The sequence below is a fragment of the Astatotilapia calliptera genome, chromosome 23, assembly GCF_964374335.1.
Source record: "Astatotilapia calliptera chromosome 23, fAstCal68.1, whole genome shotgun sequence".
NCBI classification, from domain to species: domain Eukaryota; kingdom Metazoa; phylum Chordata; class Actinopteri; order Cichliformes; family Cichlidae; genus Astatotilapia; species Astatotilapia calliptera.
The window spans coordinates 32,044,115-32,071,323 of NC_137443.1; the positions used below are offsets into that span (position 1 = coordinate 32,044,115).

The 27,209-nt window shown below is 41.8% G+C and overlaps 1 protein-coding gene across 1 annotated transcript in view; it reads right to left on the reverse strand.

Moving 5' to 3' along the window:
• Window positions 1-3,863: 3,863 nt before the first annotated feature.
• LOC113016545 (fidgetin-like) overlaps window positions 3,864-27,209 on the reverse strand; it is a 28,906-nt gene continuing 5,560 nt past the window's right edge. The window contains exon 2 of the mRNA XM_026159446.2: window positions 3,864-6,283. Coding sequence (XP_026015231.2) covers window positions 4,005-6,283 — 2,279 coding nt within the window. The 3' untranslated portion in view covers window positions 3,864-4,004. The remainder of the gene's footprint in view (window positions 6,284-27,209) is intronic.

A 27,209-nucleotide genomic window follows, 5' to 3' on the forward strand; every position in this document is an offset into this window, starting at 1 on the left:
TCCAATAAAAACAATAACAACAACAACAAAAAAAAAAACGTATACAAGCTGTAATCTCCCAAGAAAATGTCTTTAATGAATTGTTTGTTGCTGCTTGTATCTCAGATTACATGAAAATACATTTAAGTTGACTGCAAGTATGGCAACATATTCACACATATAAACAAGTGGTGCATTTGTATTGTATGTATAGATATGTACAACAGAAACACATTACACTCTGTTTTAAAGTTGTGCAAGTGTGTTATATATACTAACAATTTATAAAATTTAACACACTAAATCAAAAAAAAAATTAAATAAAAAGAGTGTGCCCATGTATATACACATTCACACGCGCACAACCACAGTACTTCACAGAAGATTAAAGCAAATGTATTGGATTATACATTTCCAGGTCACGTTTAGGTTGACCCCCAACCGTTCCCCCGCCCCCTTTACGAATCGCTTGCGTTTTTCACATCAGTTTCATCATGAGTGTGTGTCTGTCTCGGAGAGGACACGTGGTAACACACACAAACGCGCACACGCACACTAGGCTATGCTGCAGCCTCCGGTCGCACCATCAGCTAAATGTTTTTAAGTACAGTCATCTGAGGTAGACTGCGCAAAACTTCATGGTGTTATTCTTTCCTCCTTTTTTTGTCTTTTTTTTAAAATACATTTTCCACAAATGTCTGACATTTGTAAAAGACCTAAATCAAATACCACGTGTGTTTTGTAGCCATGAGGTAGAAATGCCTTAAAGAAGAACTCTATTTAAAGAAAGGAAAAAAAGGGGAAAAGATCAGCACATCATGGAGAAAAAGACATGAAAAGAGGACCCGCTAAACACGCAACAAACAAAGCGTAGCATTGACCAGTGTGTTTCAAGTGGTTTGTCGGTCGGCTTGTGGAGAATGGCGAGGGATAGAGAGAGAGAGGAGGAAAGGCCTGTGCTACTGTTGTGTGCTGTGAAGTGCATTAGTAGGTTTTTCTGTCCAAAGGGACTCTCTCTCCAGAGGATTTGCTGACAGAAGGAATTCTGGTACAGATTGTTTTGAGGGTGGTTTTCTGACGGACCACTCTGCTTTCCCCCCTTGTGCTGCTGCTGCTGCCACGCTGCCTGTCTGTCTCTCTTTTCCATCAGTTTGCTGATGCTCAGCAGAACTCCCCACCCCCACCCCACTCCAGGTGCTGAACTGATGGTGCCTACGAGATAGCGACACAAGGCACAACAAGCAGCTCGTACCTTTGGGATATTTTTCTTATAGAAAAATCAGGAGGTACGATAAAAAGGGTAAGACTGATCAGCGGTTTAGATAAATAAAACACCAACTAAATAAGTGCTGTCAATGCCGTTGAGAAATTTCAACAAACCCCCCCCCCAGATTACACACAAAACGCTTTAGTGCACGTGCAATAGACCTAAGCAGTCCCATGCCACAACAGCTCCTTAAACGGTGGCGAGGAAGAGACAAAAATACATTCCAACATGATACAAAGGGAAACAGATATTGTTCAGTGATGTAGGTCTTCAAAACTACTGCCAAAATTCCCCACTCATGTTAAACAGTAGGAACTCAAATGTATGTAAAAAGAAAGACAATACGGATACAGGAAAAAAAAGCGCTGACATTGTTTAGAACTGATTTGTTTTTCTGGGGTGGTCATCTTAGATAAAAAACAAAAACAAAAACAGAATAAAACATATATATTCCAACTGCATATACCTCCTGGCTGACCGTATTATGGTTATGACAACTGCCGTGCAACCGAATTTATTTCTTTAAATTTCTACTTTCCACATATGTAATTTACATGAGTGGCATCTCATTCAGAAGCTAATCGAGTTCAAATACAGCTAAACATGGTAAGCTAGTTTCCCTAGATGTGGATTAAGCCTAAAAAACTAACTTTTTTTATTTAAATCAATGAAGATGAAGAATTTGTTTTTGTCTATAGCTAAGCGTCATCTGTGTCTTGGAAACTGAGCCAGTGTTTAACAAGGGGAAATTCCTACAAACGTATCTATGATACCAAAGTCCAAATGAAATCATTGTGTCATCTTCTACAGCACAACTATCTCTCAAATTAGATTTTTTTGTTGTCTGTCCCCAAAAAACGTCAAAGTCGGTAACATTGCAAAAACTGTAACCATGTTCTTATATTTCACTTCTTATTTAATTTCATTTTCACAATGAAAAATAGACTTACTATTAATTTTCATTTTTTATTTCAAAATAAACACCAGTAATTGTTAAAGACCTCAATAAAATATAGCAAATAAAGCAATAATGCAATTTTTGTAAAATGTTGCACCTATACAGGTATGATATGACCCATGTTTTCATAGTGCTCCTATTTTAGTCACAGCATATTGTTACAATGTCTGATTGGTGTTTATGGTTGTATGAGCACGTTCTGTTCTTTTAATGATATCAAAGTTAAAAGTTAATTTAGAAGCATATTTATATATGACATTTGTTAATACTGCAAAAAATAACTAAATATGATTTCAGTTGGACTCGGTAAGGGCAATATCCAAGCCTCGCTTTCTTGATGCTGACTGACAAACATGCTTTCCTCAAAACCATGCAAGACCAAGTCAAACAATAATGTAATACCCACACAAAAAGACAGTATTTTTTCTTTGATATCACTGATATTTTGGAGAAATACAGTTATTTGTTCTCTTTATGAAAGATAGCCAAGTCTACAAACATTTGCCCGTTAGCTTAGCATTGCAAAATCCCTGCAAAAACACTGTTAAGTGTTTAAAAAGTTAACTGGTTAACTTTAACATGCTGCAGTCTAACAGGCTAACATATTTTATGCCAAGCTAACGTAAACAGCTGTTGGTACTAGCCTGATCTCTCAGTTAAAAAAGCAAATAAGTATATTTATATGAAGAATGATTCCTTCCATTTAAGTTCATCAAGATCAGAGAATACCTCGCTTAATGTATGATGAATATTTTACGCAGGAGTTAGCTGATAACTGATGCGGTTCCATGCAGCTAAACCATATAGCCTAGATCATGTATTATAGACAATGTTGATTATGGTTGTTTTAATTAATGTACAACTCCCACCACCCCAACACCTGCCCATCTTTTAAAACCCCAAAACAACACAGTTTTATATTTTGAAACAGCAATGGTAATAAGCTCATAAGGATTGGTCAAGTAGAAACAGGTAACTAAAGCACCTGCAGTGAGGGGGGGGAAAGGACAAAATCTTTTTACTCTCACTATAGAATATGTTCCACGAATCCAGAACACATTTAGTACATTCATTGCCACCTCTTTGCTATTTAGCCTAGTCTTTTGAGGTACACCTAACACTGCCAGATTCTCCTCTCAGGTCTTAGTGCTTTTCGTGAAGATGTCTTGAGGTACTGTACAATTCACAAACGCTTTCCTGAGTGTTGGTTGTTGGTTTGTTACGTTTGCTTGTTTTGCAGACACAGGATCAGAAACATGGGTGAGAGTCAGGGGCCCAGGGTACTGCAGCCCAAATGGATTTCTGCTCTTAGTAAGACAATAAAGGTCGATTGACCACCACCCAATGGTGACTGTCAGTCTGGGTCTTTCAGACATGCCGCTGAAGTTTTTAAAGCTCTTAATAATTATCAGCTCATGCCATGAATGTAGATTGTGAGGCAAATAAACAAATAAACTCAGAAAGCACCACTTCAGGCACTTGGATAGCCAACTAAATCTCAAGAACAACAACATAACAATATATACACAGACACTGGGGTGTCCTGTCTGAAGCCAACTTGCTTGCAATGTGTAAACAATCCCTGGCTTTCTGGAGTGTCGAGCATTCAAATTAAAACTCTTGTTCATTAACTGCAAAATTGTCAGTTGTCTCATCAAAGCGACTCTCTTGGTGCATCTAAACCCTACTTGTGAGAGCTTGTGTTGGCCTTTTGTGTGCCTTTCCCCTTCAGCACAATGCTTCTGCCCTGAGGGGAGGAATTGTGGAAACCTCTTTTTCTCAAGGGCGGGATCTATCTTTTCACTGACTGCAACCAAACATTTTGTTCCACTCAGTATAAGTGTCAATCTCTTTCTGCGATATACTTGCTTGGAATTTACAAAAGACACTCTCAATGTCCTGGTAGGTGAGGGGCCTGATTTGTCCCCTGGGCATCATACCAGTCATGTCCACGCCCTGTGCAGAGACATGTAACAGGCCTACAAGAGCCTCCTGGCAGAGTCTGGCCAGATCCAGTCCTGAGAAACCATCTGTACGCTGGACCAGCAGCGCCAGCTCCTCCTCGCTCAAACAGTATTTGTGCTGAGATTGGGCCAAGAGCTGGTTCATGATCTGGTGTCGAGCTGCGCTATCCGGCAGAGGCACCAGGACCCTCCGGGAAAAGTACCTGCGCAGTCCTTCATCCATATCCTGTGGTCTGCTTGTGGAGCAAACCACCAATACTTGGTTGCCTCCATCCTCGCCCGAGCCCATAAGAAGTGAGTCTAACTGGGCAAGAAGTTCACCTTTAAGTCGGTTGATAGGGCTCTCTTCACTGAGGTGGGCCGACAAGAGCATGTCCACTTCACTAATAAACAGTACTGAGGGCTGCCGGCACCGTGCCACTAGGAATGATGCTCGGATGATTTTTTCTCCATCCGCCAGCCACTTTGTCGCCAGTGTTGAGCCGCTGAGCTGTAGGAATGGTGCTCCCAGCTGACTGGCCAGGCAACGTCCCAGCAATGTCCTGCCACTGCCTCTGGGGCCAAACAGCAACACACAACGCGGGGATGGTCCTAAACTGCTGAACATGTCTGGACGCAGAATGGGCCACAGGACCTCTTCCTTCAGGGTAGCCTTGGCAAGTTCTAGACCTGCAATGTCACTCCAATCCACTGGGGGCCCCTGCTGTACAATTTCAGAGGTAACCATGTCCAGGAGGTGAGGATCACTGGTTTTTAGTTGTTCTTCAGCAGGCCGGGAGTTGGAAGTGGATGAGGAGGAGGTAGGTCCAGGTGCTGAGTGAGAAAGGTGGAGACGGTGGTCTTCAGGACCTTGCTCACTGAGGGAGGGGGTGGTAAAGCTGGGAATAGAGTCTGCTGAGCGGGAACCCCCCAGGGTGGAGGAGACGTAGGCTGGTGGAGTCAGAGGCCCACCAGTTGCCTGGCTGCTGTACTTCCTCTGCTGCTCTGATGCAATGGTGGATTGTTTCTGAGGATTAAAAGTTAAAGATGACTTCTCAGCACTCCTGTCAAACCCACCACCACTGGCACTGTTGGAGCCTCCGTTTGTACTGCTGCTATCTGCTACCCTGTACATGGGACTCTCAGCTGAGCTCCTTGCCTGACTGTAGCCAAAGTTACCATAAGAGGGGTCTATCTCTCCTTGACCTGTCATGTAGAAGGCTTTCCTCTTTAGTGAGTTGGAGGAGCTACTGTTGAGAGGGGTTGGGGCAATTGGGGTCAGGTTGTGGCTCTGGTATGGGTATCCAGGTAAAGCAGAAGAGGGAGCAAGGGGTGTAGGTGCAGCAATGCCTGAGGGAAGGTACGAGGAGGGAGGGGGGGCTCCTCCAGGGCTATATCCTGGCCCTACTGAGTTTTGAGCTGGGTAGCCTGCTGGGGGGTAATTATAACTAGACAAGTTGGGGGAGCCTCCATTGTAAGCTGGGACTATAGTGGGGTGGGAGGGTGGAGGAGGAGGTGGTTGCAGTAGCCCAGAGCTGTGCAGTGGAGATGGAAGTGCCGGGGCGGGGGTAGATTGGGAGCTGTAACTGCTGTGCAGGTACGAGCTGCTGTACGCTGGGCCATATTCCTGAGAGGGCATGGAGGAAGAGTGCAGGGCAGTTGCTGTGTGGCTCCCACAGCTACTGCTGGAGTAGCTGGGCTCACTCAGGGTGCTGGAAGCCAGGCCCGGAGAGCTGCACATGCCAGACACCACCTCTGAAGCTGCCGCAACCCCCCCTTTCCTGACGGAAATGCCCTCTGGGATGCAGCTCATGGGGTAGACACCATCCTGCCAAGGCTCAGATTCACCTTTCCGTCCATTCATCACTCCTGGGACACCAGGCGTCTCCGAATATGAGCCCGGCATGTCCAGAATACCAGAGTACTTCTCAGCGTACTTCTTGAGCAGGTTGGAGGCAGTGAGTGCCGAGATGTCGTCATTGGCCCAGGCATATTGGTAGGTGGCCGAGCGCTGCAGGTGGCCAGGTACTGCCCTGTATGCCTCAGCCTTGTGGGCTGGCGAGCGCGTGGTGGACGAAATGTCGAAATGCTGTTCGGCCCACTGGCTGTGCTCGGGGGTCCACTGCATCTTTACGCCTGAGGAAAAAAAGACAGAGATGCGTTAACACACTGTCAAGCTAACATCATTTTAACAATAATTAAAACTGTCCAAAAAGGTGATATTTGTCCAGAGGCGTTTGGTGTGTTATTTGGTGTGTTATTATGGATTTGCATCCAACTAATCAAGATTTGTTAAACCCTACAGCTCACAAGGACTCTGAGAGAGCATCAGCAGGTAAAGTGCGGTACAGAGAGACGCTGGGATGGCTGGTTACGGCAGCCTAATGCACCCTGGCCAGACCAATAAGACAGAGGCATTGAGGGTCACTCTATAATCCCCGGCTCATCTGAAGAGGCTGGAGATGGGTTTGAAAATGCGCCTCGCCGAGTGCCACAAAGCAACACACACACACAAACACACACCTCTGCTTGTGGTACTTTCATTCAATACACACTTAAAGACAAACCTGTGCTCAGACACACAGGCGTTTAAAAAAAAAAAAAAGAAAAAACATCTATGCCTGCACTCCGGCGTGCAGACGTCCATGAGCACACGCGCACGCACGCACATCCACTGACCCAGACAGACAAACACAGGCACACACGCAGGAGCTGTAGCGAGCTATGAATTACAACACATTGTGTCTCAAGCTTAGTTCCTTTCTGCACAGCTCCACCTTGACCTCTCTCTCTCTACCATTCTCTTTACCATTCTGTCTGCCTCTTCTTCATGCCTCCCTGCTGCCTTGTTTTCACTCTCAGCCTCTCTCCTCTTTGCTTTTGTTTGTTATCCATTTTCCACCTCCCCTCCTGCTAGATCTGTCTTTATTTCTCTTCACCTCCTTTTATTCAGACTCCATCTATTTCGATATATATCTCCACTTTTCACTCCCTTTCTTCGAAGCCACCCCTCCTCTTATTTAGTCCCTCTGTGCTCACTTCGCCTCCCTCCCCTTCCCTCCTTCCTTTGCTCCTTCTCATCTCAGACATACTCACCTGGCTCTCCCCTTTATTGCCTCAGGAGGCTGGAGAGCCACTGTTTCCTTTAATCCCAGCCAATGCCATCTGCAAACACTGACAGTCACACAGTGGCTCCATCGTTGTCTCACTATCAAAGCCGTGGCACTATCAAAGGCTGGACTGGGCGTAATCACAGCAGCCGCACAGCAGATTGAACCCTGTTTGATTTGACTTAGTGCACACAAATAAAGGATAATATCGGTGTCATTTAAGCTACTTCCTCCGACTTATTGACTGGCAGCGGTTGCATGTAGAGACCCACAACTGGGGGTCTAGTAAGCAATCCCTGTTTCAAAATTGGTTTATGTGTGTGTTTTTGTGCTTGTGTGAATAAAGCCAGCACGCACAATAAAATGCATTCACGGAGGAGCAAATCTTCCCTTCCTCCCATCCATTTATGCTACTGCAAACACATAAACATGGGGGAAAAAACGCAGAAAGCAAGCACACACAAACAAATACACGTTCACTCTCTCTTGCTCTCTTTTCTGAGGCCCTGTGTTTGTTTGGTAACAACACAGGCAGGGGTGGGGGTATCCCTAGACTCCTATTTCCTCTCTGATTCTTCTCTCTAGCCATCTCTCAGCAGACGCCAGTGGCTAATTAGCAGAATGGCGATCTGCTAATTGTGTTAATTTACAACATTTTAGCCGAGGGGAGTCTTGCCGGGGCTGGCGTGCCCATCACCCTCCCAGTGTAGTGAGCAGGGAACACCTCAGATAGAGCTGGGCGAAGTTTTGTGCTAGCTAAGAGGCTCTTTTAATATTGAGAATATATTAAGTGAAGGCAGCAATATAAAAAGGACAGTATTTCTAAAAGGAAATTACATTTCCAAAAACAGGAGAAAATAAGAACAACGCTCTAGACAAAATTCAGATTTCACACCAGCAAAGAAACATTTAACAGATATTAAAAAAAAATGGCTGCACAACTGCCAAAGAGCACTATTTGCAAAGACAAAATGCTACAAAGTCACATTCCTCTGTGATGATTCCAATGCGTTCATACAGCAGTGTAACCATTTTAATCTGAGTAGCTCAGAGAGTCCACAGAAAAAAATTGTGTTTCCAGGAGTCCATCAGAGGGTGCAGTTTTGTTATTTTTCTTGTTATTTTGTCAGTAAGCCAGTGTCAATGAGTATTGATCAATCCTTAATAGAACAAGATCACTGAAAATATTAAACAATTCAAGGCTGCTCTCAAGCTTGTATTCTAAGCGTCATGTCTGATCCGTAGCCAGGAGCAAAAGACTGCACATAAAGTCTGTATAGTTCCAACATTAACTTTTAAGCATTACCAAATAACTATAAAGCAGATATGGATGAGGACAACAGATTCAGCCATGTGTTCAACTATCTGTAAATACATGTATATATTTATTATTATATTATATTTATTATTATTTATTATAGACCTTTTCTTACAAACAAACTGTCCACTCCCCATCTGATTCAGGGGCTATAATCACTGTATATACTATCAGAGTGACTCTCCTCTCTGCAGTGGCACAGACCTACAGTGAAACAGCATTGCTGACACAGGGTGATTCTGCAGCGTGATTCTGCCACAGAAAAATCCACCTTCAGATGTTTCTTAAATGGGCATTCAACAGTGCTTCAGTTGAAGATTATGGACATAACATAATATTAATTTGGTATAGTGCAGAGCAAGTGGCAGCAAATGTTATAAATATATATTCTATGATATGACACATTCTTTTTAAAGAAATTAAAGATATCACACAATCTCTGTAATAGATGACACCATCTGGGCTGAAATAAACATTTTTCTATAAAAACTGAACAGAGGCTAACTATTGACATCTAGTATATATTCATATTAATGTAGAGAAAAAACTGTATTTTAAGGCTTTGGTTTTTTTTGTTTTTTTTTTGCTTTATTGTTAATGCCTGAGTATATATGTTTAACTTTAGAGAAATTCTCATGTCCTCTTGCAGCCAGACAATAAGCCGAAGCACGAAAGCTACATCAAAAGAAAGTTAGCAAGAGATGACCCTGTTAACCTTAGCTATGAACAAAATAAAATACACATTTCAAATAAAATAAAAATCAACTTCAAATGTACACTCAAAACATTTTATTTTCTTAAATATTGCCATTCAAAAGGATCTTAATGTGCACTTGATACAGTAAAACAATCAAATAGGTATGAGCTATATCAAATAAAAGAGCTAGCCAAACTAGCATTAGCTAAGTTTTTCTCTAGCCATTATCATTTATGAATGCCACATCTCAGGTATAATATATCAATCACATATACATAAATGATAAATTGCCTTCTTTGTCAAAAAAAGAGTAATGCATGCATTTTTACTGATGTAGTGTATGTGGTGAAACCCCCCCCAAAGAAAAACAACGCAGCTAGCAAAGCTAGTGTAGCTTAATAAGGTGCCACACCTTTGGTGTTGCTACTTTTTAATCACATTAATTAACATAATTTGAATCTACCTATTAGCAGAAGACACAGAGAGATGCTAAGTACTGAAAAAAACTGTTCATTTTCTCTTAGACTTATCTGTTGATGACATTTAGGTAATTTGGCGTACCTTTTTATCTAGCTGTGTTATTAGCTAAAATACTCCAGCTTATCTTATTACACAAAATAATTCAAAAGAAGGTGTGAGGATAGAAAGAAATAAGAGTAATATATAAAAATGTTGAAGGTAATAGAAATGAGGAATAAACACAAAAAACAAAGGCCTTCAAAGTCTTAGTCTTCACTCCCTGTAATCCGACATGCACCAAACTCTTATGTGCTCTGTTTAAAGAAACACGATCTTTCTAATACTGTCATTAATAAAGATAACATATATAAAAAGAGTATGTCAGGCTCCATCAGGGCTTTCATCTCTTCTATAATGAGGTTAATGCAGAGAAGCAGTGATTACCCTGCAATGCAAATGAAGGCCAAACGATAACTTGCACTATTTAAATAAGGTAATAGCGATTACGCTACGTTATTCAAATGAGGACGGATGCTTTGAACTGAGCACTTTGAACTTGCTGCTCCTTCTCCAAAACATATGGAAGAGATCGAGGAGGACTGACTTTGGTATCATTCAGGGGTGTATCCTTTAATTCAATGTGATGTAAACCAGGGGCAATGAGCAAAGCAAAGCGCCCTAATGTGATGGTGCAGGTGGGGTGGGGCCTTACTACATCCCTTTACTTGCTATGAATGACCTTGAAAGACATTGAAAGAAAGTCATTGAATTCATTGTCAAAGGGCGATTCAATATCCCTTTGTTATTAAAAGCATCACACATTCATTTTCACAAACAGTCAAGGCTCTTTTCTTTAAAATATAAAATTGTTCTGTTACTTGTGGAGCACAATTTGGCCTTTGGCTGCAGAGGCCTTCATTAAGGTTACAAGATTACATGCGTGGGGCCTCCGGCTTAAATATTTAACAAGAAATATTTCCATTCATTTGTTTTTGGTCTCGTTACAGCACTTTGATCGAGCTGCAAGGCTGCAGACCTGGCAGACATATTTACAGATCATTTGGACAGACACATGCAATAAGGTGTTCAAGTTTTTTTTGTTTTTGTTTTGTTTTTTTAAACCAAGAGTCGTACATGTTGCCGAGAAAAAGGGAGAGAGAGAAATCATGCACTCGGGTGAAACATCCAGCAGAAATCTTCTCCACCTTCTGAAGCGTCTAGTCTGCCAGCTTTTTTCACCCCTCTCCTCCAGCCTCCACATAGAGAAGCCTAATAATTCTCATTACACTCGGCGTCCATCTGCATCAACAGAACTGCCTATTACTCTGTGTGTGTGTATATGCAGTAAACAGCTCTTTAGAGAGAGCTAATGAGCTCTTTTAAGTCTGTCTGCTATGTGATTCTGCAAGCGGGGTGTCAGAGCAAACTGCCCATTTCGGTAACGCCATAATTAAGCCGTATGTGTATGTGTGCGTACGCGAAAAAGACATGCTGGCACACATGTTTCCACTGCGTGCGTATACACACACGCCAAGACAAGGCGTACAAATGTGCACCCCTCTTTGTCTTTCTAACATAAACACTCACCAGAGACCTTCAAAAACAAACTATTGTGTCGTAATTCTTTTTTTTCCCCTTCCTTTAAACAAATGCGTTCCGGCCGAGCGTTGGAAGAGAAAGAGGAGGACGAGGAGGAGGAGGTGGAGGAGTAGAAAGAGCTGCATGACAAGCGATAACTTCATCAAGAGAGACCCGTTTTCACGCACCACAGGGGAAATCTAACCAGCCAGTTATTCAAATCCTTATCAAATACACCAGAGGGCATCTTTTAACCCCTAAATCACAGCACAAAAAAACCTCAGTACACAACATACAGTACGCAGCTATTGTTTAATGACATATGTGTGTGCATTTTTCTATGCACGCAGGCCTCGTGTGTGTTTGACAAATCTCCGGACTGCCTCGTTAATGAGTCCGGCACACTGTGACTAAGCCACAGGCTACGCTGTATTGGCACACAACCTACAGTAGAGAGTCAAATAATGTGATTAGGTCCTCCAAAAGGCAATTAATTATAAAATTAGTCATGAGCTGGTGTCTCTCTCGCCCTCGCCCTCTCTCGCTCACACATACATGAGCGCACAAAATCAAAACTGAAATCATGTTTATTCTTTGGAGCAGAAATTGCAATCCAGAAAGTGACAGAAATGTTATTATTAACAACCTTATTTGAACCGAGTCCAAACTACAGACAGAAGTGTTGCTTGCAGAAATTTAATTTCATTTCCATCCTCCATGACAGACTTTTTTTCTCTGAAAATAGCCTGAATTCACATCTTTGAAGCCTTCGATTCAAGTCCAGCCACAGCTTACCATTACAACGACTAGTCTGCCGCAAAGCAACGACAGTAACGACAACAACAACAACAGATAAGGAAGTAAACAGAGCGAGTTCAAAGTCTAGACGGCGAGCAGTGACCGGGAGAGATGAGCTGTCACTAACTCAAAGACGGTGGGTGGGGGTGGGGATTCTGTAAAGATGACAGCTCGGAGCTGCGATATAAAGATATTTGACAAATGACAGCAACTTTAAAAAACTCTAACACCCATTGTAATCAGCGATCTGTGACCTTGGGATAAGTTTGCACAGCCAAACCAGCAAACTCTAAAATATTTCTGGAGCAAAAAAATAAATCAATCTGTTTTTGACACTTTCAAAATATTAGGACATGTTTAATGACGATACCAAGTTTAGCTTACGGGAGAAATCAGACCAAATCACCGTAAATCTCTAACTAAATTCCAGAGGCGTATCCTCGTAACCCCTGCCTGCCCATATCAGATCTTCCTTAAAGCTGTATAAATTGACACTGTCTAAATTTCCTTTTACTAGACAGACTATTGAATGGGTGGGTTAAATGGGTAGGGCGCAGTTAAACAAATGCTCTGGATCAAGGAAATTGTGCGTGGCTTCTTTTGTCATTCAGAGAGGAAATTGAGAGATATTCGGCAGGGGCTCAGCGCTGCTAACGCACGACATTCATCTATAATGCACTTGGCCTGTCCGTCAGATACTCCATTTCCTGTGACTAGCGCAGCGTGCCTAATCACCCAGCTCCATGCAGGGTATCTTCCTCAAAGACAGCCCTGCACACACACACACACACACACACACACACACACACACACACACACACACACACACACACACACACACACACACACACACACACACACACACACACAGTTATGAAGTAAAAAATGAAGACAGACACATGCACAATACACGCACGCACACATTGAGCCCACTTAGGCAAAACAGATTATTCTTATCGTGTGAACAAAACATCTGTAAAGACTCTCAACACCAGTGTGCTCTAACAGTGTCACGACCTCAGCAGCATCTCCATAGCGCCTCTTTCATCAGAAAAGCCTTTCACAAGCATGCAGAAACCAGACACATCATCAATAGGTGGAAAGATATAAAGTATGTAACTTAAACCCATTTGTTGCTGCTTAAACATCTTACGGCAGCTGTTTTTCCCCCGTCTGCATTTACACGTATATGGTGAGAAAGCTTCTACTTGAGAAAGAAGGCAAAATCAGCCAAAAGTCATTTTAGAATCTGTGGCTCATTACTCATCCACAAGCTATTAATGATTAAGTACTCCAATAAATCTGCAAATACAAATTAGCTTCTTTTATTGCTATAAATTACATAAGATAAGATAAGATAAGACTTTATTGATCCCACAGCGGGGAAATTTTTGCGTCACCTCAGCTCAGGTACAGATATATGAAGGAAATACAAAAATAACGTGACATAAACAACCTAACACAGAGTGAAAATTTATAAAGCTTTAATAACATGTTTCTACTCTCGTTATTATGGTATCAGCTGCAATTATAATGATTTCACTGGTCTATAAAGATTTAACAGTTAACAGTTAATTTGATCATTTATAAAAATTACTCACGTATTAAAAAAAACTAAACTTAGCCATACTGTGGTAGCTCTTACATTTATAAATCATTTACCATTAGCACCTATTAGTGAAAACAGTTTGACATAATGACTGTTAAGGTACTAAAGTCTGTCACAAATTCTTGTTTTATTACTCATCTATTACTAGCGTGCAGCTAATGGGGACGGCAACAAATTAAAGTATTAACCCCAAAAATACTAAAGCCTACATTTTTATTAATGCTCTGCAAATCTTTAATCTTATTACAGATTAAATAAAAAACAAACTCACTGAGTTTTAAATGCCTGAGTTTGGTAATGAATGCATGGGATATACACACAGACAACTTATCCATGTATAACCCTTATTAGAAGGGTTATACATGGATGCACAATCTGTATGGGAAGACTAGCAGACGCTGAAGCTGGCAGCTTCTGATTAATTGTAGTAAAATGTGACACATTAACACCACAATGCAACAACTTGCTACACAGTATGTAGACTTCAATCTGTTTCCATCATCAATGCGGTCTGACGGAAAGAGTGGTCGCGGAGCTACATCGGCATTCCCCGCTTCCACCTGGGGTGCAGCCGGCAGGATCTTTCAGAGCGGCCCCGAGGTTAACGTGGGGCCACACGCTATCAATACTCCTCTGACGCTCGAATCCATACCTGTGAACCACTACCACTTTGTTTACCTGTGTGTTCAGTAATTAAAATAGATTTCTGAGAGGAGGCCTAATCCTTTCAGAAATGGCATCGATCTGACTACCAATGCACGAGAGGTGCGGTGTAATTTTGTCTGCTTTTTTTTCTTCCCTCCTCCCCTACACTCTGTTCAGCATAACCGAGTGCGCTGAGGACACACTCCCCTGCCTCTTCCTCCTAGACGGAAACTTTGGAAAGTCCTCGACATGAAGGACATCATTTAGGGGCAGAGGAGGGAGGGGGCTACAATAGAGGGGTGGCAGGTGGAGATAATAGAGAGGGAGCCTCTAACCTCGTCTAAAGCTGTCTGTCTTCGTAAATAAAATGAGATAATTATTGAGTGAACAACATTATACGCAGACGACGCACTCTTTCTTCTACCCCCCTCCTACCGGCGCAGTTGTAAATCTCAACAAACACGGTGCTTTTGGACATTAAGTGCTCACTAAGCACAGTGGATGCATCATATTTCAAGAGCAGGCGTTGTGTGGGTGAGGAGCTGGGGAAAATGGAGTGTAATGGTTATCCATTATCTTATATGGCAACGGCAGCAATGATCATTTTCAAGTGACTCATTTCTGGAAGTACCTATCTATTGGCCACTTCGAGAGAAGACTTTGATGGCTAATCCAAAACAACTATTCAGAGGTCATTTACTGCGGCAGCGTGGAGACACTCTGCACAAGAGAACGCTCAAGCCTTCCTCATTATTCAAATACAATCCTCAGGAAGATCTACATGACAAACAGCAGCGCAGCAGCCCCGGAGTGGGTGATTACCTACACAGCACACTCCGAACCAGAGTGGAAACATTAACAGCGCATCAACAAATGAATATATCACAATCCAAGTAAGAGTATGAAAGCGGCACAATAGATATTTGTCAGGGGAATTAAACAATGATACTGGAGCTGTATTAATACGTCGACGCTTGCTCACAGAGAAGCTTAGTAGTCGGTAATGTGGCCACGAGTCATGTCTGCCAGAGAACTTTCATATTAGTCAATCATATTCTATTCATCTCGCAAGGTAAATGTATTTTTATTAGTGTCGCTGCGCTGTTTGTTTGTGTGTGGTCTCAGCTCCACATGAATGGTTACTTAACACCACACTGATTTCCCCTCAGCAGTTAGAGAAAAACCAGCCTATGCTCAATGATGCATCACCGTGTTTGCTGCCGCCAGGCCGTGTGTGTGTTTGTGTGTGTGTGTGTGTGCATATGTCTTTGTGTGTTTGCATGTGTTATCGCTGCTGGCACGTAGACAGCCAGCCCAGGAGTGACTGCCGGGGTGTCACCATCTGTGGATGCATTTATGTCTGTCTGCACCGAGTTGTGTGTGTGTGTGTGTGTGTGTGTGTGTGTGTGTGTGTGTGGTTTGGAAGGGGAGGGGGGTTTAGGGGTAGGGTGGAGATGCACTCAGACAGTAGACTGGATGGCAATTGTAACATCAGTAGGCCAATTTGCTACCAAAAAACTTCAAATTTCAAATTATTTTTTCCTATTAAAGACCACAGAAAATGCCATGATTTATAAAGCCCCCTTGTATCAATTACAGAAAGCTAACTGTAAACTCTCATTTTGTCACATGGGCAAAAAAAGAAGAAGAAGATTTTAAAGCCTTTTCTACTCGTTACGATGGATTTTGCAGTGTATCAAACACTTGGCAAGCAAGCTAGATTAGAGTTCAACAGCAGTTGGTGGAGATTAACGCCCGCCGTGCTTAGCGCACGTGCAAGGCTGCAAAAGTGCGTGTGTGTGTGTGTATATGTGTGTGTATATGTGCCTGTGGGATGTGTGTGAATTACTGAAGAGGCCCTGGCTGGGATAACCTCTACCCCCAGCCTGTGAACTTGCAGGATCCTTCACGGTTCATGTTTGAAGTGTCAAATTCTGCACACTTCATATGGATTTTGGCACGATATGCCAACCCACACCTCTTACCGAGTCTGAAAGAGTCCAGTCTCACAGTCCAACTGTTTGGAAGTGTATTAAAACACATAAATGGAACCCTCCTCCCAGCCCCCCCAAAATGAAAAGCTTTCATGCCTGTCTGTGATGCTTTAGCAATAAAAAGGACATTAGTGAATAACCAACCTTTTCTATCATTTATTGGCTGTTGGATGGAAAGAAAAATTAACAAAAGTAAAATTGAATGAAAATAATTCACAGTTCGGTCCAAAAACGACATCAAGCACCAAAATGAGGCCTGGGAAAAGGAAGGTAAAAAGTCATGGCCTTCAAACAACTGTGCAAAAATTTTTCCAGATATTTGGGAACAGTGAGCCATAAACAAATACAAGTCATTTATCTTAATCTCACACCTTTGCACACTGTGGGAAAATGTTATACATGATGTAGGGGCGACTGACAAGGGAACGATCGGACATGTTGGTATATGGCGCTGGACTCCACCAATATCTGCTCTGAGATACAACCTATAGCTGCTTATTCTGAACTCGGATGCACATGTTTGTGCACGTGATGCTCCGAGCATTAGAAAGAACGAGCTCTCTGGTATGACAGCAGGCATGCGAAAGAGAGTACACGAATGCAAGGCAGTGCGGCCTGCACGTGCATCTTTAAATCCAGTGTGCTGCACATTATGCTAGAATTCACACAGGTTGTCTAAACAGTCAAACAGCGGATCAATACGCCCATCGATCGGTGGCATTGAGACTGAACTGGTCGTGGCGAGGGGGCAGGAGATTCTCACTAGAGCTCTCTGCAGGCTGCCGGCTGGACAACGTATACACACATACTCACACACTCCTTTACGGACACACACATTTACTGCAAAGGTGAGGCTGAGACAAATATTTGAGAACATGTGTACACAGATTTACGAACGTTAAATTTCTTCCTCTCTGCCTACTCGAACAGAAACTCAGGCTTCCTTGGGACACAGACTACCTCTGCACCAGCACAACGCTGCTCATCTCATATGAGCAGATTCAGGTCCTGTCTGTTCAAGTCAGAGCAGTCTGCCAGCAGTTTGTCTCAAAGTGAGGGCATCCAGTCAGCTTCAGCAGCTGAATATCAAGCTGCCTGCCGCCACGTCTCCTTGCGCTCAACTGACACAGTCGATAGCTCTGCATTATTCATGGGGACGGCGGGGGCCGATGAGATGGCCTCTCACTGAGGGCTGGATTTCAACAGTTCCAAACTTTACACGGGCTGGCGGACGCGTGACACCTTCAACAACTGCTTATCGTCAGCGAAAATGACAACCTAAGGCACAGGGAAGGGCACGGACTTTAAAGGGGAGGCTCGGGGAGGAATTTGTCAGAGGCGCATCTGTAGGTTTTGAACGAGGCTCGAAGACTGACACCATGGTTTTAATGTGACCCTTTCACAACTGACTGATGTGCCATTTAAATAACAGGCAGTGGAGCAAAAATAGCCCCTCTCTAAGAAAATAAAGTACATACGACTTTCTTGTCAGCTCTTCTTGTTTGCTATCAAGTCAATAAACACAGATCACAAAGCTAACATGAAACCCCGAGTATCTTTTAGCGATAATAAAAAAGAAAACAAATCATAATTTGAAATGTTGCTCAGCTACGTTTGCTTATTTCCATTACACAGACTCAAAACATCAATTAGCTAAACTGCGTCCGTTCAAAAAAGGAGGAGGGGAAAAAAAAGAACAAGTTAGGGAAAAAAAGAGAGACTGTTATTTGGAGTAAATCAAACACGACGCAAAGAGAACCAAAGGCAATAAAGAACGTCAGGCTGCTTGATATCAGATCTCGGAGGAGAAATTTGATGGGCACCGATGAGCAGAAGGCATCTCGGGAGGATTGGACAAGGGAGAGATTTAATGTGATCATAGGGGACGCTCATCTTTCAGGGAACGGGGTAATAATGAGCAATCAATAACATCCCTAACAGAGTTAGAGCGAGTGGCTGACAGCAGATGTAAGGCTCCGGCTAACAGGCTACGTCTGATCTCACATTACCACACTGGATCTGAGTTTAACACACACACAGGCGTGCAAAGTGTGTATAAATGCACAGACAGCATATGGATACCCCACCCCTCCACCCCCCACACACACCTACACACACTCTGTACTTCTTACACACTGACACATGCACACAGCGCACAATCTCCTTAGGTGACATCCAGCAGCAACGTGTCACTGTCTATCGATCAAGAGCTGTAATCACATTCACGGGTGATGAACACAGTTCGGTATTGTGAACACGGGCTTCTGTTTATCCGGTGACTGCAGATTTCACGGCCTAAAATGACAACCAGGATATAAAAAGTACCCAGTAAATAAAGCTCAATGTCCTGCTCACTGCTGTTTCCACCACTTAGACTTAGCTATCATGTAGACTCAGTTTGAATAGCTAGAAGTGACTTGACTAACACGTTACAAAAAAGCATTTCAGCATGGCTTAAGATTAAATGTTCAACAATCCCAGGGTTTCCTCCAGAAATATTCATTTAACTGTGAAAAGTGTTATAGGAGAGCTTATTTTCCACTTTAGAGGAGGACACACCAGTGAGCCATTATTCACATGCAGCAATGCATGCATAAACTACCCCACTGTTATCTGCAATTATTTGATACAAGTGGACAGATAATGGTTAAAAAGTTAAAGATAAGGTAGTAGACTAAAAAAATATATCCCCTAATTTAATAACTGTAGCTATTTTATCCAGAGATTCAGCATCACAGAGGTCTAGAAAAATACTTAAGAGTCAAGAAAATGGCTAGAATAATAAAATGCCTAATCTTCTGTTAATCAAAGCATTTTAGCTGGAAATATTTTCTTTTGATTAATTTGATTAATCCTTTTATGCTAAGATCTGGCCGACAGTTGATGTATTTAAGCCGCACTGAAACAAAAGTCAAATCTACTTGTACATTTAGATCATCACAGAACAATGCTGCTGATGTAACTGGCAAATAAATTACCACTAATTTAACACAATACATGTTTACAAGAGAAACATAGCATTAAGGTTAGCTTCTATAGTTACGCTCATTTCTTATAGCCTGACTCAAGGAGCCAAAAGATGATTAAAGAATGCGTTCTCAATGACCCTGAAGCTGTGAACCAAAACACCAAATACTATTTTCTCTGCCTATTTTGGAGTGACAAAGACCAGGGCCTTGATAACAGTTTGGATGTGCACGTTTGCATGCGATTTCACATATTTGTGACATAGCATGTCTCACAGTGGCAAAGCAGTTTTAGAAAATCAATTATTTTCTTCTTCCCATATTACTGTGCCGCTTCGCTGTCAGAACCTTTTCATGAGCATTTTCTGCTCCCTAAAAGCAGAGTCGGACGACGAGGAGGAGAGAGAAAAGGGCACGAGGTATTTATTGAGGAGATGAGTTGGGACACAAGATAAGGAGTGACTCTGCTGGCCTGTTCGAAGACGAATGTCATTCCACCACTGAGGTCCCATGAGGGACATGAGTCAAGGCTGAGGAACGAAGAGGCTGACAGAGGAGCCAGAAATTCAGGCTGTGATATTTCCATTTTTGAAAGTTACGATATTTGTTACTGGAAGACAAAGCCAGTACGGCGGCACCATATAACATCTGAATTCTGCTTTTACACTCATTTCTTCTTCACCTTGAGTTCTCTGCTCCGAACATCCTCCCTGCACGCTTTCGTTGAAAAAGCTGATTGACACCAAGCCTATAGGGAGCTGCATTTTGTAAACAGTATCATGTCGTTGCAGATGCTCCAGCTTTTGTTAACAACTTGTACTAACAGCTGACCAGATGTGTCCGAGGGTTGCAGCGTCTCCTAGCAACAGTAAAATGTTCTGGCAGAACGGGCAAATCTGAAAGCACAAAACAGATTTCTATACTGTGTCTGTCCTTTACTGGCCAGCAGAACATCAAACAGTGAGGCCACTGGTAATGTAAGTTTAATCTGCACTCATTCACTACCTGTTACACTTTGCTGTCCCTTGCACCCTCCTTAATCAAAGCTATAGCACAGCATCTCATCAGGTTGTTAGTTACTCTGAAGCTCTCAGAAGTTGCTATGGGCCTCTTATCTTATCAGTCAATCTGCAGCAGCGTGCAGGAAATGAGACACACAACAGCAATACTGCCAACAACACTCATCTGTCAACATACACTGGCTCAATTACCATACTGTAGCACAATTCAGGACATGCAGAACAACAGCCAAGTGGATAAATTGAATTGCTGACGTTATACAAGCTAAGTCATTAGCGTATCTGTCACCGGTGTATCTGTGCAACAGTAAAAGTGGTCAACTTTTTGCCGCCCGGACGTAAATCTGCATTTTTCTAATCATTGGGAGTGTGCATTTGTTTTGATTCGGCATCCTCGTATTACCGACTTGTTTGCAGGCTCTGTCTGCAGACAGAAAAAGGCAGGGGGGAAAATATATATATATAAAGAGGAAGGCGAGCAGATACACAGAGAGAGAAACAAAGCGTGAGACAAACCCATACAGTGATACGGAGAAAAGGGGAGAGAGATACACATGCAGGGAGATAAAGAAGGATGCCTGGTGTATGTACTGCATCCCAAGGGATCACTTACTCAGTATAGACACTTTCATTGGCCAAAACCTCTTCTCTTCACACACACACACACACACACACACACACACACACACACACACACACACACACACACACACACACACACACACACACACACACACACACACACACACACAATCCCTCCAAGCAATATTCCTGTAAGCACTTGTCCACTGAAAATCACTGCAAGTGAAGTGGAGAAGAGGAAGGAACGGAGGAGGCTGCTAGAATACAGGGAAGTAAAACAAGGAAAAAAAGGGATCAGGAGGAAGCAGGAGGACACCTGGCTGGTGTCCAGGGGAATTAAACAGTCTGTTTACTGCTCTCAGCGCCTCAGCACTGCTATGTTAGCCTAATGGTACGGACATGAAGCCAATTGATTTGTAGACCAATAGACCTCTCCCACAGCACAGGCAGATTACCTAGATCACTGGCTCTGCATCGAGTAGACATCGCTTCTCATTTGCGCCCCACAGGCAGTGGAATGTGAAAAGGGTTTTTGTGTGTCTGTGTGTGGGCATGTTTGTGTATATGTTCGCGTGCACCTGGGATTAGAATGTGTTAATTCGCAAACTCCATACACTTACAACCAGGTGACCCTTATTTCAATTATTTTCCTTCAAATTATGTAAAATCCTTTATGAAGGATTAGCTACATTATATTATTTTCATATATATATATATATATATATATATATATATATATATATATATATATATATATATATATATATATATATATATATATACATACATACATGTGGTTTAGTTCTGTAAAAGAGTTAAAACCGCCACTGATAACAGCAGGTTATGTCCTACAACTAGGGCTGCTCGATTATGGCAAAAATGATAATCACGATTATTTTCACTGAAATTGAGATCTCGATTATTTGACGATATTTATTTAACCCTTTAAGACCTACCATAGAACCAAGTCCGCCAGAGCTTATATTATTTTTTTACATGTTGTAGTGCCATTTGTGGGAGCATTTCAAGTTGCTATACAACTGTTATAGCCCATATTTGAATAATATGTATGCATTAAGTCCATAGTAACTACATTAATTGCAAAAAAGTGCAATAAACTACAAAAAAAATTGAAAATCGTTTTTGCTTTTTTTTTTTTTTTACATATATTTCTACTTGGAGAAATTTAAGAGGCTTATCCCTCAAAACTTTAAATGCAAAAAAGTTGCAAAAAATAGTTTACAACAACAGGAAATTTATTTTGAGTGTCTTCATAGTTTTATTTTGGAGATACACCAATTTTTATATACACTGCAGGAAAAACGAAAAAACAATCCTATGATGCAAATTTGCAAAGAAAACAGCAGGTGCATCAAAATAAACTATTTCCAGCAGTGCAATTCGAGTTCTAAGCATCCCAGAAACTATTCAGAAAAGTCAAACATGACCAGTATAACCAGCTTATCTTATAACCAGCCCTTTTAAGGCCTACAAGTAAAAAACTACATTTCCGCGAAAATGACGTCACTTCCGGTTTCAGGGAGGAAATGGCCGACATGTGATAGTTCGTGCTGACGTCTGTTTCACTGTGGGAAGTGTTACGAACAGCTGATCGGATCGGCAAAGCGTGTTTCTGGAATATTATGTTTTTGTTCCTGCAAGCGCTTTTTATGCAATTTTTGCAATGCTTTATGTGGAAGGAAACCGTGACCGAGGACAAGCTGATGGCATAAGATGTAAGTACAACTCCTCCGGTTTCATATGCAAAACAAATTATTGCGCTAGCTTACACGGTTCCGGTTCTACAGGGATTTAAAAATAATTACACAAAACTGAGCGTGCTGCTCTGACCGGCTTCAATGACTTTAAAAAATAATATAAAATAGTGTGCAACACCACTGAAGTTTTTTTTTTTTTAACCTCTCTTTTCAACCAACAGCAGTCACTCTCCTCTCCAAATAACTTCTGCTTAGCTTTCCGAGCTTCCCTCGGGTCCTCTTAATCAGCGGTCTCCAACCTTTTTTGCGCCAAGGACCGGTTTATGCCCGACAATATTTTCACGGACCGGCCTTTAAGGTGTCGCGGATAAATGAGGGAGGGGCTAATAATCGGCTCAGTCATTTTTAATGATCGTTGAAAGCCCAGATCGTAATCGTGATTAAAATTCGATTAATTGAGCAGCCCTACCTACAACTATATGGGATATTACCTGTCATTGTAATTATTAAAGAATGGAAGCTTGAAGACAGGAGACGTGTACCTTCTAACATGTTATGAAAAGAAACTTTGGCCAAAATATTACCTAATCAAGTAATTTTAGTACCTAGGCATTGAACAGGTTTCATAACTGTGGTCAAAAAACCCTGAAATAGTAAGCAAACACACACACACACTCACACACAAAAAAAGACAATAAATAAATTTAAGCCATGTTCCCACTCACAAGACAAACAGGTCCTCTGGCTGAAAGCCAAGCCACCACCACACTGGGGCTAGAGTTACAAATGTAAAAATGCCTCAATATTATTTCAGGTGCCACCAAATATCCAGTTATTGTGCCATATATGTCTAAGAAAACAATGATTTTTAGGCTTATAGCATCAACACATACACTCAACAACAGGTTAAAAGCTAGCTCCTGAAAAACAGTATGTCTGATAGTGACATGAAAAGAAAAAGAAAGCACTAGTATGCAGAATGTATGGTAGTCTTCTGTTTTTATTGTTCTATGCACAAAGTATAGATAGCAATTAGGTAAACACATCTATAGTTGAAATGCTAAGCTAGCTTAACTGTGTCTTGCTAAAACCATTTTTGCAGCCACAATCAGGGACAATAGAAAACTGAGACATGAGGTTCTGAGACATGAAGCTGCCTCGCCCCGTCATGTATGGTTTACTCAAACCATCCATCTTAACCTTCCTGACTTCTTGGGACCTTTTTGTGCCACTGCTATGTGTTAAATGGCTGCCATTTCCACTGTGTTCAGTGGAATATAACCAAACTTGCCACAGGATAGTTTTTACCTGTCAATGTTAATATTCCAGTGTGAATTCCTTAAATCAGCCTAAAATGGCTGAGCAGCAGAAATCCCCACACCCATCACCCTGGGGACCATTTTCTGCCCATTGACTTCCATTATAAACGCTATTTTTCAACCCCAAATTATCATCATATGATTTTATTTTTTCTTCTTTTCTTGGATGTCAATGAAGACTCAGGGCCTTGAAGTTTTAATTTTTAAATTGCAAAAAAAATGCAAAAAAAATAATGGCAGGTCAAAATGTATGTTGGTGCCAATCTTTGGTCCATCTAAAGGCCTACTTATAATGACAATCACATATTACTTCAACTGGTTTTTTGTGGAAATATTTAGTTTCGTTTTTTGGTTTTTGGGGCTTATAACACAGGGCGCTCATGTAATAACACTGGGATTTGAAGGGTTAAAACAACGAAAATATAATTAAAACTTTACATGAATATTTCAGGGAGAAGTAGTTTTACAAGGTTGGCTAATTTAAAGTGGAATAAAATATGGATATATGGTCTTTTTATGGCGTGGCTGAGAATGGTCCCTAGGGTGATGGGTGTGAGTTTTTTAAAGGATGGCAGGAGGGTTAAACTGGGAATTTAGAAATCAATGAATAATGTTTCAAAAACTTTTACAAGTGGGTATGAAAATGTCATTGACATAATGATTCCAATCCAATTTAGAGAAGAAAAAAAATATTCCATTGTGATATAAAAGAAAAAAAAAACCTGACTGTGGATTAAAAGTATTTTTTCCCGTGACACTAAACAGATGATGCTTAAGAACTGATAGTACAATTACTGTGGAAGTGTAACATATGGCTCCATGCGTGATGCACATCTGTGGCATCAGCAGTGAATGTGGTTCCAAACTGAATGTAGAAACCCAAACGACAAAAAAACAAAAAACAAAACCTTTCTGTAGGACAATGACAGACCACACACACTTGAAGCTACATTTATCCCTGTGTATGGCCGAATACTAAGAGCAATTCCACATTCTCCACAGTTTTCACTCATGTTACTGTCCCAGTTGATAAGCATGAAAATCCATTTATCTACAAAGGAACTGTATGGTCTGTATTTGACAATGTCTCTTTCATGGTCCCTTGCAGAACCCCTTTTTTTGTTCACAAAGCCACCCAACTGACTCCGCCACATCTGTAATAGACCACACTCATTTGATATAGACATATCAAGCAACTTATTGCAAAAGGTTTTTGCCGTGCATCAAGAGGAGCGGAGCTGGCCGACAGAAGCGGTGATACGCTCTGAACATAAAAGAACAATGGGCGCGGGGCAGATGCAGTTAGACGAGAAAAAGACACAGTGGACACCATACAGGGCTGCACATGTTTGCTGGCATGAATGCATGGACAGAAAACCTAATGGAGACATGCTAAGGGTGACTGTCATTCAGCTTTCTCCTCTGTGTGAGTCATTCTCCTGACTGCTGGGTGTGCAGGAGAACGGGGATCCAGAATTAGGCCTCTGGGGAGGATGAGGATGAGGAGGAGGAGCCATCAGATTACTGATTAGAGGGTGGGGAAGTGGTGGGATTAAAATGTGCATAGGTATAGACGGTAGCCCGACTAATGCAGCTCACAGCTCAGGAAAGGGCTTCGTCGAGCTTAGCTGTGGGAATTATAGCGTGCTTAATGCACTGACAAAACTGCACAGGTGGAAATGTTGCAAAAAAGAAATACAACTCTCCTGGAGATTCTTATCGTAACACCTTCCTCAATGTTATTCATTGCTGATCTAATCCATATTTGTGTAAATGAGCTGCACGGAGCTTTACAACACAAGGCAGACAGAAAAACCTTTGAGACTTTGGTATTAACAATGATGCTACGTCGTAATCACCCTCTGGCTAATGCAGCTAATGAATGAGAAAACGCTAGCAGGCTAACGGCTCTAATTCTCCTTCACAGGCTATCATGTTGCAGCCCGGAGACAGATCAATACCATTTGCTCAACACACAGGAGGCCTGGGAATCTATAAAAGGGCTTTTATTGAGTAATTAAACACCCATTACTGTCCCGTGCAGCCAAACAATAAATTTGATCAGCCTCTCAGGCACAGATCCAGCCCGTGATTAATACACAGTGCATGCATGACATAAAAGACCGCAATGACATTTTGGCTGTTTTAGACCCTAGAACAAGAGTTTGGTCCTTACAGCGGTTGTTTTCAGGTTCCATGTTATAGTCGCACCTTTGGGAAGCTCAGAGAGCGATTTTGTGCCTGTCCAGCAGCCTGTCTGACCGTCCTGGCCTGTAGTTTGAATCCCACCAGTACCACCAGTTACAGACACACCCTGCTTTTAAAAGTCCGGAAGTGAAATTTTAAACCTCGGTCAGTAACCCTGTAAAGGCAGTAATGTACTTCCAGGTGTTGTTGCTAAACAGATCCTGTAATTTTGAATATTTTAAAACATTTATATTGTGTAGAGGGTTTCATTTTTCCAAGAAAAAAGCAACAATACACACGACTAGTTTGGAAAACACTTGAATTGTCCTATGACTTCTAATGTCTCTACTTATTTATTCACACATTTCAGAGTTACTGAAGGCTGGATACTGTTCTTCTCAACATCCTTTTCGAACACTTGCACAATTGAAAATCCTGTTACAATCCCATCCTTGTTGGAGAATATTTAGCATTGTTGAGCCAACAATATGGCATCTGGGTGATTCTCCTAAATATGAATGGCCCATTCACAGGGCTCAATGGAGTTGCTTGGCAAAGGCCCTTCCTCCCCTCCCTCCTCCATACGCAAAACAATATTCAGCGCAGCAGTCTTGGCACTTTTCCCCGAAATCAACAAAAGAGGAACTTGAAGCTGTCCCTGAAACCCTCAAAGCATTAAGCCTCTGTGAGATGCAAGTACTTGGCACAAGCAAAGCGATTTATCGACAATGGGCAAATCATACAGTGCTTTGTGAGATTTAGGGGATACAATAGCACTCCGTTTCCAAAGCACACATTAGTAAGCATGTCATTGGGACCCCCTGGGGGATTTGAGCAGCCTAGAGGATTGTGTAGTGAAGAGGATAAATATATGTTACTGGGCAAGAAGATGGACCATTGCCAGTGACTCCCTCCCTCACACAGCATACTGTGGATTACAGAGTGAGGAATACATTAATAGAATAATCTTCTGACCACATAAACTAACCCACCAACTGAACCCATTTGGCTTGTTAAGTGTATACATTGGAGTGCATCTAAAATCAATTTACAACCATTTAAC